General features: G+C 54.3%; 1 protein-coding gene across 3 annotated transcripts in view; it reads left to right on the top strand.

Annotated features, from left to right (window-relative positions):
* The window catches only part of LOC146812475 (chloride channel CLIC-like protein 1), a 1,578,371-nt gene that overhangs the window by 1,238,837 nt on the left and 324,019 nt on the right, over positions 1-15,515 (top strand). The window contains exon 4 of one of the 3 annotated variants that reach the window (XM_085619464.1): positions 10,263-10,340. The exons of the other annotated variants lie outside the window; for them this stretch is intronic. Coding sequence (XP_085475590.1) covers positions 10,263-10,340 — 78 coding nt within the window. The remainder of the gene's footprint in view (positions 1-10,262; positions 10,341-15,515) is intronic. 3 annotated transcript variants of the gene reach the window in all.

Below are 15,515 nucleotides of genomic sequence, written 5' to 3'. Positions count from 1 at the left end.
CATGCAGAACAAATAAAATAAACAATTATAGTGAAGACTTGAATCCGCATGTTCTGAAAACCTGTAATTTCCCATCTTTCAAAAGAGCACAAGCAGCAGCTGTTTTAAAGCACTCATGCTTGTGCTCGTCATTGCTAATTTATATTAATCGATTTCATTTTACAGTAATTCAATTAAGATAGAGAGACCGCACATCGGGTAAGGATTACAACGCACCTGAGAAAACACGTTAAACTCTTATCTTATCAAGCCTGGGAGTGGTGCGTGTGTGTTTGCGTGCTCACGCAGTCTGCTCTTTTGAAGCACATACTTGTGGCGCGCCCCTGCGCGCTCCCGCAAGGTGTACACCGCCACAAGCACGAGTATGTTCTTCGAAAAAGAGCTGAACAACGGCTAAAGGTCTCGCCTACTCAGCGCATGCGCGCTGCGTAGGCGAGACCTAAAAAGACATAAAGCGAGTGATGTAGGGAAAAATCAAGCCTGGGAGTGGTGTGTGCGTGCGTGTTTGCATGCTCGCACAGTCTGCTCTTTCGAAGCACATACTTGTGCTTGTGGTGCGCCCTGCGCGCTCCCGCAAGGTGTACGCCGCCACAAGCACGAGTATGTTATTCGAAAAAGAGCTGAACGACGTCTAAAGGTCTCTTAAGCAGCGCATGTGCGCTGCGTAGGCGAGACCTAAAAAGACATAAAGCGAGTGATGTAGGGAAAAATCTTCATATCTTTAATTATATTGTGGTCAGTATGTATCTACCCTTAGAATACACTTTGATAAGGTGGAGGGGCATTCGGCTGGACCTATAGAGAATCACTCTGCTCTGCATTACCAATGTGCAAATTAGTGCAAACTAAACAAAAATTGTGATACTAACGGTGGTCACCAGAAATTAAGAGAATCCACCTCTCAAAGACCTGCAAATATATTGACCTGCATATGCTGTCTGAATTTAGGGCAGGGATAGATTGGGGACAGTGCTTTGAGTTAGTTGCCTACATCCCGGACCCCTACTTTTGACGCCAACGACTGAGAGAAGGTGGACAGAAGCATGGAGGAGGGGCAGATTAGGGAAGCAGTCAGCTAGTTCAAGAGTAGGAACCACTCCGAGAAATGTTCTATAAAGCGAAGAGGAAGTGGTCTCTACAGCAGGATCTCCGGACAGGGGCAATAGGAATGGTCCACAAGAAGGGTGAGCCAGTGGACCAGTGTGCCTCCTATTGACCTAGTTACCTGCTAAACTGGGAAGTGAACGTTTTTGCTAAGTTGCTGGTTAAACTCGTACTCCAGGTCACAGACAAATCATTACATCCATACTAGTCGAGCTTCATGCCCCATAGATCCACAAGACACAACCTGAGAAGGCTGTTTGGGTGCGTGGCAAGACAGGAAGACCTGGGGGAGCTGGCGGTCCTGCTGGTACTAGATGCTGAGAAGGTATTTGATTCAATAGAATGGGTACCTCCTAGTGGTGTTGGAAGATGGGATTGGGACAGCTCCTACATACTAAGCTGTGGGCATGGGTCCGGATCAACGGGATGACATCCCGGTAGTTTGACACTAACAGGGGAACCAGCCAGGGGTGTCCTCTTTCGCCCATGTTGTTCGCGTTGGCTGTGAAGCCCCTAGTCAACTGGGTGAGGGTGGACGGCCAAATCAGAGGACTCAGAGGGACCCTGAGGTGGAAAGATGGGATTTCACTCTATGTTGATGATATCTTGCTGTACCTGAGACACCTAGACTGGTCCATACTTCATATAATAGAAATCCTGAACGTATTTGGAAAGCACTCAGGGGTGCACATTAACTGAGCCAAGTCCGTAGCATTTCTGCTTGCACCGGGGCAATCCCCAACAAGCTAGTAGAACCCATTGCGCTGGTCTCTGGAGGGATTTAAATACGTGGGAGTATACATAACATTGGATCAGACAGAATTTCACAAGCGTAACCTGGGGGGAATCCTCCAGGACTATAAAAAGGATGTGAGTCACTGGGGAAATTCCTGCACTTGTTGCTGGGCGGAGCTGCACTATACAAAATGACTACCCTACCCAAACTCCTATAAATGCCTTTGAACACCCTTTACAAGGTGCCAGAGACGTTCTTTAAAGAGGTGGATGTAATGACCGGATTGCTTCTTTGGGATTGGGAGACTTCTCTCGTATAGCCCTATCAAGCTCACCAGAAGCCCCTACGAGGTAGGAAACGCCCTTCCAAACCCACAACCCTATTATTGGATAACTCAGTTGTTGGTAGTAAATGAGTGGCCTTCGAATCCCAACAAGAACCATCCCTACAGTCAGATAGATATTCATTGGGACCAGTGTGCTATCTGCAACACTAGCCGACCAAGCCTGGTGATAACCTCAACGCAGGTAGTGATCCAGCTCTAAAAGAGGTTGGGATGGGTGGGAAATTCACACATGAGACACTCCTCTGGTAATCTGGGATACTGGCGAACCTGAGACAGCTGGAGGGACAGAGACAATGGGACATGATAGAATATAGAGTATTGGTGGCCCACTGCACTGACACGCAGTGTCCCAGATCTACAGAACCTCCCAGAATAACAGTTATTCCCTGCTGTCCTCACTGAATTAACTAATGTCCTACCACTCAGTGTTCCCCTTGGTGTCCCGATAAAAATGATACCTCGCCTGTGTGGTGGGTGTTGAATGCAGAATCGCCTAAAACGTATATAAGTAAATATATTGCACTTAGAGCTCGCAGTACTATCTACTCAATCCCCTAGTTTTTGGCTCTTCCCAGTCGCCGGTCCTTGGCCCACCCACACAAGTGAGGTATCATTTTACTTGTGAGACCGAGGGGAATGCTGGGTGGTGGGTAATTTGTGCTGGCTAATGTGTTTTAATTTTAGAAAGTTTGAGGTTTTACAAGGAATTCTGGGTAACAGAACCTGGTGATAGCCACACAAGTCACCCCATCCTGGATTCTCCTGGGTGCCTAGGTTAAAAAAAAAATTACAGGTTTGATAGGTTTCCCTAGGTGCCGGCTGCGCTAGGGCTCAAACTCCACAGCTAGTCAAATTGCAAAAAAAAAGGTCAGTTCCTAGTGGGCTTTCTGCCCTCCGGAGGGCAAATCAGGGGCACTTACATATCTGCCTCCCAGGGTGGGGGACAGAAAGAAGGTGGCAATTTTTTGGGTTGGGGGCATTGGAATGCCCATTCTGGGCAGCCCCCACCCCGGCGTATAAAACAATAAATCTATAGTGCGTAGTTGGTTTTCTGCCCCACCTCCTGGGGTGCAGATCAGGGGCTATTGCCCCCATGCCTCCTGGTGGGGGGGCCTGAAAGACTGGCATTTTTTTGAGGGGTGTGGTGGGGGCATTGGCATACCCATTCTGGGCAGCCCCACCCCTGAGCTATAGAAAATAAATAATCCCTTGTGTCTAGTGTGCTTTCTGACCCCCCCTGGGAGGCAGATTGTGGGCCCATGCCCATTTATTTATTGTGGGAGCAAAGACTCTTGCCCAAGGGGCCGCTCCCCTATCCCTGGTGTCTAGCGGTGGATTGCTGCTGGATCACCCTCCTGCAGCAATCCCCAAAGGGATCCACTAGGGAGGGGTACTATTGGAAAGGGGAGATTCTCCCCTTTCCAATGATGCCTCTCCCATGTGTTTTGGTGTCGGGGTTGAGATAGCCCCACAGGCACTGAAGCACTGAAACGAGCTGATCGGCTCATGTCAGTTTCAATGTAAAGGTGTCAGCTCGCAATGTGCACGATGATCATTACATTAACAAAAACAAATGCCTCGGGAGGTTGGGGAAGGTTATCCCCACCTCCCGAGGCAAAAATAAATAAATACGGAAATCCTTCTGCTGTTTACAGCATAGGGATTTCGTGCTTGTGTGCACATGACATAATGGTTCTGTCATGAGCACTCGAGCACTGTGGCTCATGAGGAACCATTCTGTCATGAGCATAGAAGGGGTTAAAAAAAACAAAAAGCAATCCTATCCATAGCAAACTGTCCACAAATTAACTGTTCAGTTTAAATTATTTATTCCCTCGTGTATATAACAACACTCTAGTTACAGAAATGTTTATTCATCATGCAAATATCACATCCTTTGTTTACAAATCCTCTACGCCACCCATCAAGACGCCATTTATGCCTAATATATTGCTTTGTTTTTTTCTTAATTTGCAGTACCCTTAATTGAATTAACAGTTGTGAGTACCAGGACTCATTTGACAAGCAAGTTAACATTTCTGCGTTTCTGTATTTTGTCAGCTTTCACTAGATCTAAAAATATCATATAAATTGGTCAAATTGGGGTGAGGTACTTTTGGGCCTAAAACCCTATCCACTTCTGTGAATACTATCACAGGAGCTTTCAATATAGACCAACAGTAGGTCCTATTTGTGATCTGCCATCATGGTCCGCCAGAAGTTCAGCTGCATGTAAAAAAAAAAAAAAAAAAAGTTCTGTCATGGAGGGAATGCTACGTGCCCCAATACAATTCTGAACTTGCCACCATATCTTAATCTAGCACTCGCTTGTGAAGGATCCTTTCCACGTGGCTCTTTTATTGATGTAGGTTGCTATTCACTAGCATGGCTCCACTATTTTCATGGCTGGCGGTAACCCAGACCTTTTGATTTTACTAATATTATATTCTATTATTAAAGGGGATTTCATCCAGCTCTGTTCATCCATTGGTCTGTTTTTGTAATTCACATTTCTCTTCCGCCTACTACAGCTTACTTTATGGGGTAGTGGGTCAACTAATTTCAGCCATTGACTGACTTCACTATAAGTGTTTGTAATCTGAATGAAACAGTTAGTTATAGATTCCTTACCTTAGAATTACCCCCAGGCGTCAGGCTGGATCCGGGAAGTTTTTCATCAGCAGTACCTCTGCGCGTCTGTCGTTGGCCTCGTGGTTCTTTTTCCGCGCCAGTGAGCGCAGATCCAGAGAGAGTGGTACCGCCAGTCACTTTTTGAGCGACTTTTGTCGACATCTTTTTGAGTCCTATCAACTCCTGGTGCACGTAGGGATGCCCGGCTTCAAGGCTTGTGGTTCCTGTACCCATCTGATGTCGGTGACGGATCCACACCGCATGTGCCTCTTTTGCCTGGAGCGCGACCACGACCCCAAGTCGTGCTCCGACTGCCTGACCATGGCTCAGAAGTCTTTGTGGGAGCGGTCCTGAAAGCTTCTTGAGCGCCGGCAGTTGGTTCTGCGCCGTTCAAGGTCCCGTCGCGAGAAAGGTCGAGGGACCGGTCGCAAAGTCATCACCACTCGTCATCCAAGTCTTGGCACTTGGGGTCAGGTAAGTCGAAGCACAAGAAGTCGAAGAACCATCCTCGCTCTTCGATTTCTCCCCGTCGGTCGGCTGACACGACGAGGGATTCGGGCAGTGCCCCTCCCGCGGCTCCGTGTGCAGAGCCTGAAGAGTCGACTCCGAGTTTCCCTTCCTTCCCGGGACCTGCAGCGACTCCTGCCCAGCTTCGTCAGTTTTATGAGGTGATGAATGCCATCTTTGGGCAGCCCGACTCCGCTGGCGTGCCTTTGGGCCCCGCGGACTCGGTTGGGGTTCCTTGACCTTCCCTGCCGATGGCTCCTCCCTATGCCTTCCCCGGCGCTGATTCCTTAGGCACCGCAACTGCACTCTTCTCCGGTTGTGCCCCCAGCCGGCGTCGACCCCGGCCAACATCCTGATGTGGACATGGAGCCGGACTGGCATCAACCGACGCCGGATCCGGCGCCGAGTGGTGTCTTTGTGCCCCTGTTCACTCTTTGGGTCCCTTTCAGGTCAGATTGGCACCCAGAGGATGAGGAGGACTGGGAGGGGGTCAGGTGACCCTCTGACCCACCAGTTGGATTATGATTCGGACTAGAGAGAGGACCTGGGGGATGCCAGTGGTCTTGATACCTCCCCAGCCCTTGGCATGTTGTCTCCTCCTACCGTGGCTACGGAGGAGGGAGCATCCTATGCAGTGATGTTGGGTAGGGCAGCCAAGACTCTCCACCTCGTTTAATGAAGCCCTAACCGACATCCTTTTGGGCCCCTGGTCCAGGCCCAACACAGGTGCTCCCGTGGATAGGATGATTGCCCGACGTCACCGCCCGGCCCCATGCGACCCTGCTGTCCTCTTCCAACACCCCACCCCTGAAAGCTTGGTGGTCCAAGCCTCTACTTCCTAGAGCACATTCCCTAACGCACCACCAGATAGGGAATCCAAGAAGCTGGATCATCTTAGAAAGAAGATTTTTTATTCCGCCAGCTTGGGACTGCAGTCGGTAAACACCTCATGTCTGTTGGGCCGTTATTCCCACTCTGTGTGGGATACGGTTGTGCAAGTGCTGCCCCAGTGTCCGGAGGCCCGGTTCATCCTCTCCCAGGCTGTTGCCGCAGGGAGAGACGCGGCGAGGTTTACCATCCGCCCAGAGCCACAGGCCAGCGCATGGCCGGGGACGTGGGATCCACCACCGTGGTTCTGGGGGCCAGTGAGCGGGCTAGTCCACCAACCCCCACTCTGCTTCTGCCTCCAAACCTTCCTAGTTCGACATTTCACCTCCCCCACTGGCGCGTCATCACGTCGGACAGGTGGGTTTTGCAGATAGTCTGAAGTCTGGGCCTTCTCCAACAGGAAGTCACAGCCTTCTTTGCCAAGGGATATAGTCTGAAGTCTGGGCCTTCTCCAACAGGAAGTCACAGCCTTCTTTGCCAAGGGCTATAGTCCGAAGTCTGGGCCTTCTCCAACAGTAAGTCACAGCCTTCTTTGCCAAGGGAGCCATTGAGCGCATTCCTGCCCTAGAAGTAGGTCGTGGTTGCTATTCACACTACTTTCTGGTACCCAAGAAGGACAATGGCCTGTGTCCTATCTTGGATCTCAGGAACGTCAACCGCTTCCTCCTGAAGGAGATGTTCAAGATGTTGACGCTCGCTCAGGTCTTGTCTGCCCTAGACCCTGGAGACTGAATGGTAGCGTTGGACTTGCAGGATGCTTATTTCCACATCCCCGTCCTGCCGGCCCACCGGCGTTGCCTGGGGTTCATAGTAGGCCACAAGCACTTTCAGTTTACCGTGCTCCCCTTTGGCCTTACCAGCACCCCTTGGGTGTTCACGAAAGTGATGGCGGTGGTCGCAGCTCATCTGCGCAGATCAGGGGTTCCAGTCTTCCCCTAGCTCGACGACTGGCCTTTGAAGTCGGACTCGCCCCAGGCTGTCTTCTCCCACCTCCAGGCTATGTCCGACCTCCTGCATTCGCTGGGGTTCTCCATCAATGTGCCGAAGTCACACCTGACCCCCTCTAAGAAGTTCCTCTTCATCCGAGCGGTTCTGGACACGACGCAGTTTCGGGTTTATCCTCCCGAACAGCGAGTCCGGCATATTCGGGCTCTGATCCCGATTTTTCAGCCTCTATCCCAGGTTTCAGTCAGGATGACCCTGAGGCTGCTGGGCCTCATGGCCTCTTGCATCCTGCTGGTCGATCATGCCAGGTGGCATTTGCGGGCTCTGCAGTGGGACCTGAAATTCCAGTGGGCACAGCATCAGGGAAATCTGTCCGATTGCGTCCAGATCTCGGAGGGCACTGCACGCCAATTGCAGTGGTGGCTCACGAATTAGGATTGGGTGAACGGCAGATCCCTCTCCCTTCCCCAACCAGAGCACACAGTGGTGACAGACGCATCCCTTCTGGGATGGGGCGGCAACATGGGAGAGGCGGAGATCAGAGGCCTCTGGTCTACTGCAGAATCCGGGCTCCACATCAATCTTCTGGAGCTTCGGGCGATCCGTCTTGCACTCAAAGCTTTACTTTCCTCTGTTCGGGAAAGAGTAGTGCAGGTGTTCACGGACAACTCCACTGCCATGTGGTACTGCAACAAACAAGGGGGGGTGGGGTCTTGGACCCTATGTCAGGAGGCCCTCTGCCTCTGGACATGGCTGGAACATCAGGGCATATCCCTGGTGGATCAACACCTGGCAGGTTAACTGAACGCCAGGGCAGACGAACTCAGCCGCAGGTGCATGATGGATCATAAATGGCGTCTTCACTCGGAGGTGGAGCAAGGTCTCTTTCAGCAGTGTGGAGAGCCTTGGTTAGATCTATACGCCACCGAAGAGAACGTGCAATGTCAGCAATTCTGCGCGTTGAAATTTCCAATGCGGCACTCGCTAGGCGACGCTTTGCGTCGCGAGTGGAGTTACGGTCTATTGTACGCCTTTCTGCCTATACCACTTCTGCCTAGAGTGCTGAAGAGAAGATCAAGCGCGACCAGGCCCAAGTCATTCTCGTGGCTCCTGATTGGGCACGAAGAGTCTGGTATCCCGAGCTGCTTAACATGGCCATTGATCCTCCAATCAGACTACCTCTTCGGGAGGATCTTCTGTCGCAGCAACAGTGGACGGTCCTCCACCCAAACCTGTCCAGCCTCCACCTCCTTGCGTGGAGATTGAGCGGCGGTAGTTGACGTCATTCGACTTGCCTCCTGAAGTCTATGATGTAGTCTTGGCAGCCAGGCGTCCCTCCACTAAGACGGTATACGCCTACAGATGGAACAAATTTGTGGCATGGTGCGCAGCAAAGGCTGTGGATCCCCTTTCTGCCCCTCTTTCTGAGGTTCTCTTGTGCCTCCTTTCTTTGGCCCAGCAGGGCTCTGCTCTGGGCACTATCAAGGGCTATCTCTCGGCCATTTCCGCTTTTCTTTGGCTTCCTGATCAGCCTTCTCTCTTCAAGCCCCCGGTTGTAAATCGCTTCTTAAAAGGTATTACTCATCTCTTTCCTCCTATCCCTTTCGTAATGCCTCAGTGGGACTTGGTCTTGACCTATTTGATGTGCACTCCCTTTGAGCCACTTTACAACTGTCCTCTCAGACTCTTAAGACTACATTCCTGGTAGCCATCACATCTGCCAGAAGGGTGAGTGAGCTCCAGGCTCTTTTATCCAAGCCTCCTTTTCTGGCTGTACATCCGGATAAGTTTGTCCTAAGAACTCATCCATCCTTCCTTCCCAAGGTGGTCACCTCCTTTCATATTGACCAAACTATCACTTTGCCCACCTTCTTGCCGCCTCTGCATCCTTCTAAAGAGGAAGAGAGGCTCCACCGTCTGGGCCCAAAAGGTCCGCTTTCCTTCAACCTGGATAGCACCAAACAGTTCCGGATGGATGACCAGCTCTTTGTTGGCCACGTGGGCGCCAAGAAAGGTTGGGCCGTACACAAGCGGACCATCTCCAAATGGGTAGTTTTGTTTATTAAAGCCTGCTATTCACCAGGGCGACAGCAGCCACTACTGCTTTGGGATGAGGAGTCCCTCTGAATGACATCTGTCAGGCCGCTATGTGGGCATCGCTGCACAAGTTTACAAAACACTACTGCCTGGACAGCCAAGTCCAGAGAGACGGCTTTTCTGGCCGTTCTGTTCTCCAGGACTTTCTGGTGTGATCTTGGTTTGCAGACCCACCACCGGTGATGGTATTGCTGGGGTATCTATTCTAAGGTAAGGAATCTATAACTAACTGTTTCTTTCAGATGGACAAGTTACTTACCTTCGGAAACAATATATCTGTAAGAAACATAAGTTAGTTATAGATTCCTTACCGCCCCACCCATCCTCCCTGTTCTGTTATCTGATATCTAGGGTTAAGGACATCCTTTCAGAGCCCTAGTTTTGTGCACCAGTGGTCAGTGTCTTGCATGGCTCTGCGTTGCTGGCACGGAAAGTCGTGTACAGAACTAACGTCCGCGCACGAGGGCAGCGTCTAAGTAGCTACTGTGACGTCATCCCGGCGACCACGACGGACGCGGAGCCGAACGACGCCACCTTTCGACTCACAGAGGTACTGCTGATGCAAAACTTTCTGGATCCAGTCTGACACCTGGGGGTAATTCTAAGGTAAGGAATCTATAACCAACCTATGTTTCTTACAGATATATCGTCTCCGAAGGTACGTAACTTGTTCTTTAGGTTTTTCACAAGGAGCACATCCGCACAGATGGAAGTTCCTCCTAGTGCCAGTGTTTTTGTTGTTAGTTTATCATTACTTCCATGTTGCCTTTTTGTGTAAAACCTGTAGTGATAGCAGGGAGCTTCCTACTAGATGTGAACACAGGCACATTCCAGCTTTTTCAGTTCCTTTCTCCTGCTAATGCGGTTGTATATCTCTGTTGAAGTGGCCATTGTTTATCTGATTGCTGCTGTTTTACAGCATACCAGACTGTGTCCATTTGAAACTGTTCTTTATAACATCTTCTTTTTTTTGATAAACTTCTTTTTATTGTGTTTTGCGGCATAAAGAACAATATCAGGAATAATATACAGCAGTGCAGTGAACAAGGCATCAGTATCGGCAATCAGGAAAGCATCAACAGGCAAGTGCAAAAACCCTCCCGCCCCCTCCCATCCCCCGTCCCCCCCCCCCCCTGCGCACCCACCCTTCAAAGCAGGCCCCCCAACCATTTCCCCCATATCTTGCGAAAATTTTTTGGGCAGCCCCGTGCAGTGTATAGCGACCGCTCCTGAGCTGCACACCAATCCACCCCTCTACTCCAGGTAGCCACTCTGGGCGGGTCTGGCTGTGACCACGCCGCCGCTATGTCTCTTTTAGCCACCATAAGGGCAGTGGTGAGGAAGTACTTCTCATTGCGGGACCCGTCCATCCCGTCCATGATGCCCAGCAGGGCCATTCTAGGCTCGTGGGGGACCTCCCAACCCAGGACCTCCGCTAGATCGGCCTCGATCGCTGCCCAGTAGTCCCCCAGACGAGGGCAAGACCACACCATGTGGAAAAAATCTGCCGGAACCTCCCCGCAGCGAGTGCAAGAGGCGTCCGCGCGGAGTCCCGCACGATACAGGCGGGCCGGGGTCAAATAGGCAGTGTGGAGGTAATAAAGTTGGATAAGCCGCAGCCTCGCGGAGGTGGTAAGCGACCGAGGGCCCATAAGGGCGTCCCTCCAGTCCGCCTCATCCAGGGGTCCCACCCAAGCCTCCCATCGCTGCTTTAGCCCGCTCCAATCCACCGGTGTATTGTTAATTAGGGATTTATAAATGCGGGATATGCCCCCCCTCCCAAGATACCCCAACATCACCTGGGCCTCAGGCGGACTATGGGAAGGCAGTCTGGAATCTAGAGGGACGTGAGCCCGAACCGCGTGGCGCAATTGAAGGTAGCGGTAGAATTGAGAAGGCTGCAGCGAGAAGCGGGTCCGAAGCTCCTGGAAAGAACACATGCGGCTTCCACGCCATATATCGCCCAGACAGGAGATACCGAGAAGATCCCACTGCCGAAAGCCCGTGAGTCCCACCACCTCCCGCAGCCACGTCCCGTGCCAAAGCGGAGTGAGTTGCGTGGACGTCCCCGACCATCTGGTGTGTCGCAAGGCCGCGCGCCACGCGAGAAAGGGAGCCCGCACGACGCCGGGGAGCGACAGGGGGATCGTTGTGCCGTAGAGCATGTTTTGGATGGAGGGGAACCCGAGGCAGTTCACCTCGAGTCGATAAGCCGGGTCGCCCCAGCCCCCTGAGAACCAATCGTGGACCACCAGTAGTTGGGTGGCCAGATAGTAGAGGTAGAGGTTGGTCATGCTTAGGCCGCCGTCGTAGGAGGGGACCCTGCAGCGGTCCAAGGCCAGCCGAGGTCGACCACCGCCCCAAAGGAATTTGGTCACCATCTTATCCAGGTCCCGGAACCACGGGCGCGGAAAGGGGCATGGAGTGTTCTGCAGCATGTAAAGAAACTTGGGGAGGATCATCATCTTATATAAGGCGACTCTCCCTAGCGGATTCAAAGGGAGGGCCTGCCACCGGAGCATATCTGATCTGGCTTTGTTTACTACTGGAGCCATATTGAGTGCCCAGCAGAGTTCCGGGAGGAGGGTGACCCAGATCCCCAGGTACTTAAAGGAGAGTCTCCGGAGGGGAATATCTGATTGCCAGTCGAAACATTCCCGCGACGGGTGTAGCGGGACTAGAACAGATTTTTTTGGGTTCAGATGGAGACCCGACGCCTGGCCAAACCGATGGAGGATCCGGCGGACCCGGGGCCCCGAGGTCGCTGGGTCGGAAAGATAGAGGAGGACATCGTCCGCGTATAGGGCAATCTTATCGGGGGCCACAGCTGGCCATTCCCAACCGCGAAGAACGGGATCCGCGCGAATCAGCATTGCCAGGGGTTCCATGGCCAACGCAAAAAGGAGGGGCGAGAGCGGACAACCCTGGCGCGTCCCCCGACCTATGGGAAACGGGCGAGAGAGAGCCCCGTTGACCAACACCCGGGCCCGCGGGTGCGCGTATAGGACCGCTACCATGGCACGGAACCGGGGGCCGAAACCCATGCGTTCCAGGACGTCGGCCAAGTACGCCCATCCCACGGAATCGAAGGCCTTTTCAAAGTCAACCAGAAGGAGGGCCAGGTAGGGAGAAAGGCGGCCGCGGTGCGCCATCGCAAGATGCAGGCGCCGCAGGCAGTGTCTGGTCCCCCGCTCCGGCATAAAGCCGCATTGATCCGGATGGACCAAGGAGGCGAGCGACGGGCGCAACCGCTGTGCTAGGACCGTAGCATAGATTTTGAGTTCGGTGTTGATAAGGGATATCGGCCGATAGTCAGAGCAGGACCGCGAGGGAGGCTGAGTCTTGGGGAGGGCAACTATGGTTGCCGTGTCCGTCTCGGGCCGGAACGAGCCCGTGTCCACCACGGCTGCAAACAGGTCCCGAAGCCTCGGGGCCAGCGTCTCCCGATAGTGAGCGTAGTACTCCTGGGGGAACCCGTCGGGTCCCGGGGTCTTCCCAGGTGCTAAGCGGCCTATGGCCTCCTCGATCTCTTGCAGCTCGATCGGTGAATCAAGGGTCTCGGAAACTTCGGGCTGCAACCGCGTAAGTGTAGCCGCGGTCGTCCCCAGCAATTCCTCAAGGGAGAGCGTGGACGGCCTGCGGCGGTATAGCTGGGAGTAATAGTCAGCGAACGCCTGGGCTATCGCCACCGAGGCTGTGTGAGTACCACCCGCTGGGTCCGCGATGGCCGGAATGATCCGTCCCGCCCGGGGATAGGTCGCCAGCCGGTGGAGAAGAGTGCCGTTTTTGTCTCCCCACCCGTAGACCCGGGCCACCGAGGAGCGCCATAGAATCTTCGCCGCCTCCAGGGAATGGAGGCGAATCTCCTCCCGCAGGAAGGCCAAGCGACGAGATCGGGCGGCATCGTCCAACTCCCCCAGACCGCGCTCTAATTCCACGGCTTGGACTTCGCATTCCGCGAGCTTCTGGGATTGTGCCCGCCGTTGGCGCTGCAGATGCCCCTTAGCGGCGCCCCGGACAGTCGCCTTGCCGGCCTCCCACAAGACGGCAGGGGAGGTGACAGAGCCCTCGTTATGGGAGTAGTAGTCGGCGATCTCGCCCCCGACCGCCTTCCGGAAAGCCTTGTCGTGGAGGAACCAGGCGTTCAGACGCCACATCGGACGGGCAGAGAGGGGTGGGGGACCAAGAGCGAGGAGCACAGGCGAGTGGTCCGAAAGGCCCCTCGGAAGAATGCGTACATCTCGCACCCCCGCGCAGTCGGTGGATGGTACGAAGATGAGGTCGATCCGGGCATGGGAGTGATGGGCCGCCGATGTGTGGGTGTATTGGCGTGCCTGTGGGTGCCAGATCCGCCAGACATCGCAGAGGCCCTGCGCTTCGGCCCAGGATGAGAGCTGTTTTGCGCGGGCGACGCGGGACAGGGAGACCGGGCCCGTCGAGTCCAGGGGAGGCGAGTAGACGGCGTTGAAATCTCCGCCGAGAATGAGGGAGCCCGCCGGAAGTGTCGGGAGGAGACCCGCCGCGTGGGAGAGGGCCGACTGCAAGAGGGATGGCGCCGCATAAAGGGACATCAGGGTAAGGGGTCGCCCCTCCAGATTGCCAGAAACCACCACTACCATACCTTGGGGGTGCAAATGCACCCGGGACAGGACAAAGGGGAAGGACTTGCGGAGCAAAATGGCCACCCCTCGGGATCCCCGCACAAAACCGGAATGCCATACCCTGTCGTAACCGTAGCGGCCAAGGAAGGGGCAGTTGTTACCCAACAGGTGAGTCTCCTGGAGGAGGAGTACATCGATCTCAGCGCGTTGCGCGTATTTGAGGACCGCCATACGTTTAAAACGGTCCAGAAGACCATTGACGTTCCAGGATAGTATGCGCATGGCGGCCCTAGGGACAGGCGGGTCAGCCATGGTCTAGGACAGGAGAGGGGGCCAGTAGGGGCGCGGCTGAGCAGGCCCCCAGAGAGGAAGGACAACGGGACATCGGGCAGGAGAGCAAGCCAGACAGCACATGATGCCTTAGTACAACAATTAAGAGGGAGTCATCCCCCACCAACAAAGTCTTCCCAACGGGGAAGAAACAACCCCAAACCAACCCCAACCCCCCCCCCACCCTACACTTCGAAAACGGAAGCATCTGTCGCCCGAACCAAATGGAAGAACCACCAAGCTAAAACGCTTGGGCTTGAGCGCTAGTGGACCCCTGAGACCGATGAATTCAGACCTGAGTTACCTGCCCTGGCTAAGAGCAACACTGATAACGGGGCATCCCATCCCCGTCCAGGCATCCCCAGCCCCCCCTCCCCCCAAAGGAAACAAAGAGAGTCAAATGTTGGGGCTGCGAGAGAGGTCCGAAGAGTCCACCAATTCGACCGGCTGAGTTGCAGGGCCCGTGGGCCGGGGCGACACGGTCCGCCGTCCATCTGCCCCGGGACTGGCATGTGCGGCCGAAGAGGCAGAGGAGGCTCTCGACCCTCGGCGTGACCTTCTCCCAGAGCGCGTGGTGATCACCTCCTCCGCTGTGCGCTCCCGGGGTAACGTGCGGTGCCGCCGACGGGTCCTCGATGTCCGGGGTCTTCCTCGTCCCCTCCGCATACCCACAGGCGAGCCGCGCCCAGAGCACTGCAGGGGGTGCTCCTCCGTCAACCAGGCCCAGGCCGCCCGCGGGGTATCGAAGAACAAAGTCTTGTGCTGGAAGACGACCCGGAGGCGGGCCGGGAACTGGAGCTGATACTGGAGTCCCAGAGAGCGCATCTTTTGTTTCACTTCCGTGTAGGAGCGGCGTTGCTCTTGGACTTCGCGGGTGTAGTCCGGAAATATCATGATTTTGTGGTTCTGGTAAAGGAGGGCGCCCTGGCAGCGGGCCTCGCGGAGGATGGCGTCCCGGTCGCGGAAGTTCAAAAGTTTGAGGATGAACGGCCGGGGAGGCGCACCTGGGGGCCTGGGGGCCAGGGAGCGGTGGGCTCTCTCCACCACGAACGAGGGAGATAGGCTGTCCGCCGGCATCCAGGACCGGAACCATCGCTCCAGGAAGTCGTCCGCTCGGCCCGATTCAACTCCCTCCGGAAATCCCACTAAGCGCAGGTTGTTGCGCCGGGCGCGATTTTCTGCATCCTCGACCCGGCGGTGTAGTTCCTTAGAGTGGGTGGTCAACTCCCGAACCTGGTCCTGTAGGTGGCGGATGTCGTCCTCGGCGGTGGAGATCCGGGATTCGGCCTCGGAAATGCGGGCGGTGGCATTCCGCAGATCCTGTCGGAGA

Source organism: Triturus cristatus, chromosome 7 (genome assembly GCF_964204655.1).
Source record: "Triturus cristatus chromosome 7, aTriCri1.1, whole genome shotgun sequence".
In the NCBI taxonomy this organism is placed as follows: Eukaryota; Metazoa; Chordata; class Amphibia; order Caudata; family Salamandridae; genus Triturus; species Triturus cristatus.
Note: the sequence above shows the minus strand (reverse complement) of the source record. Positions and strands in the feature narration are given on the sequence as shown.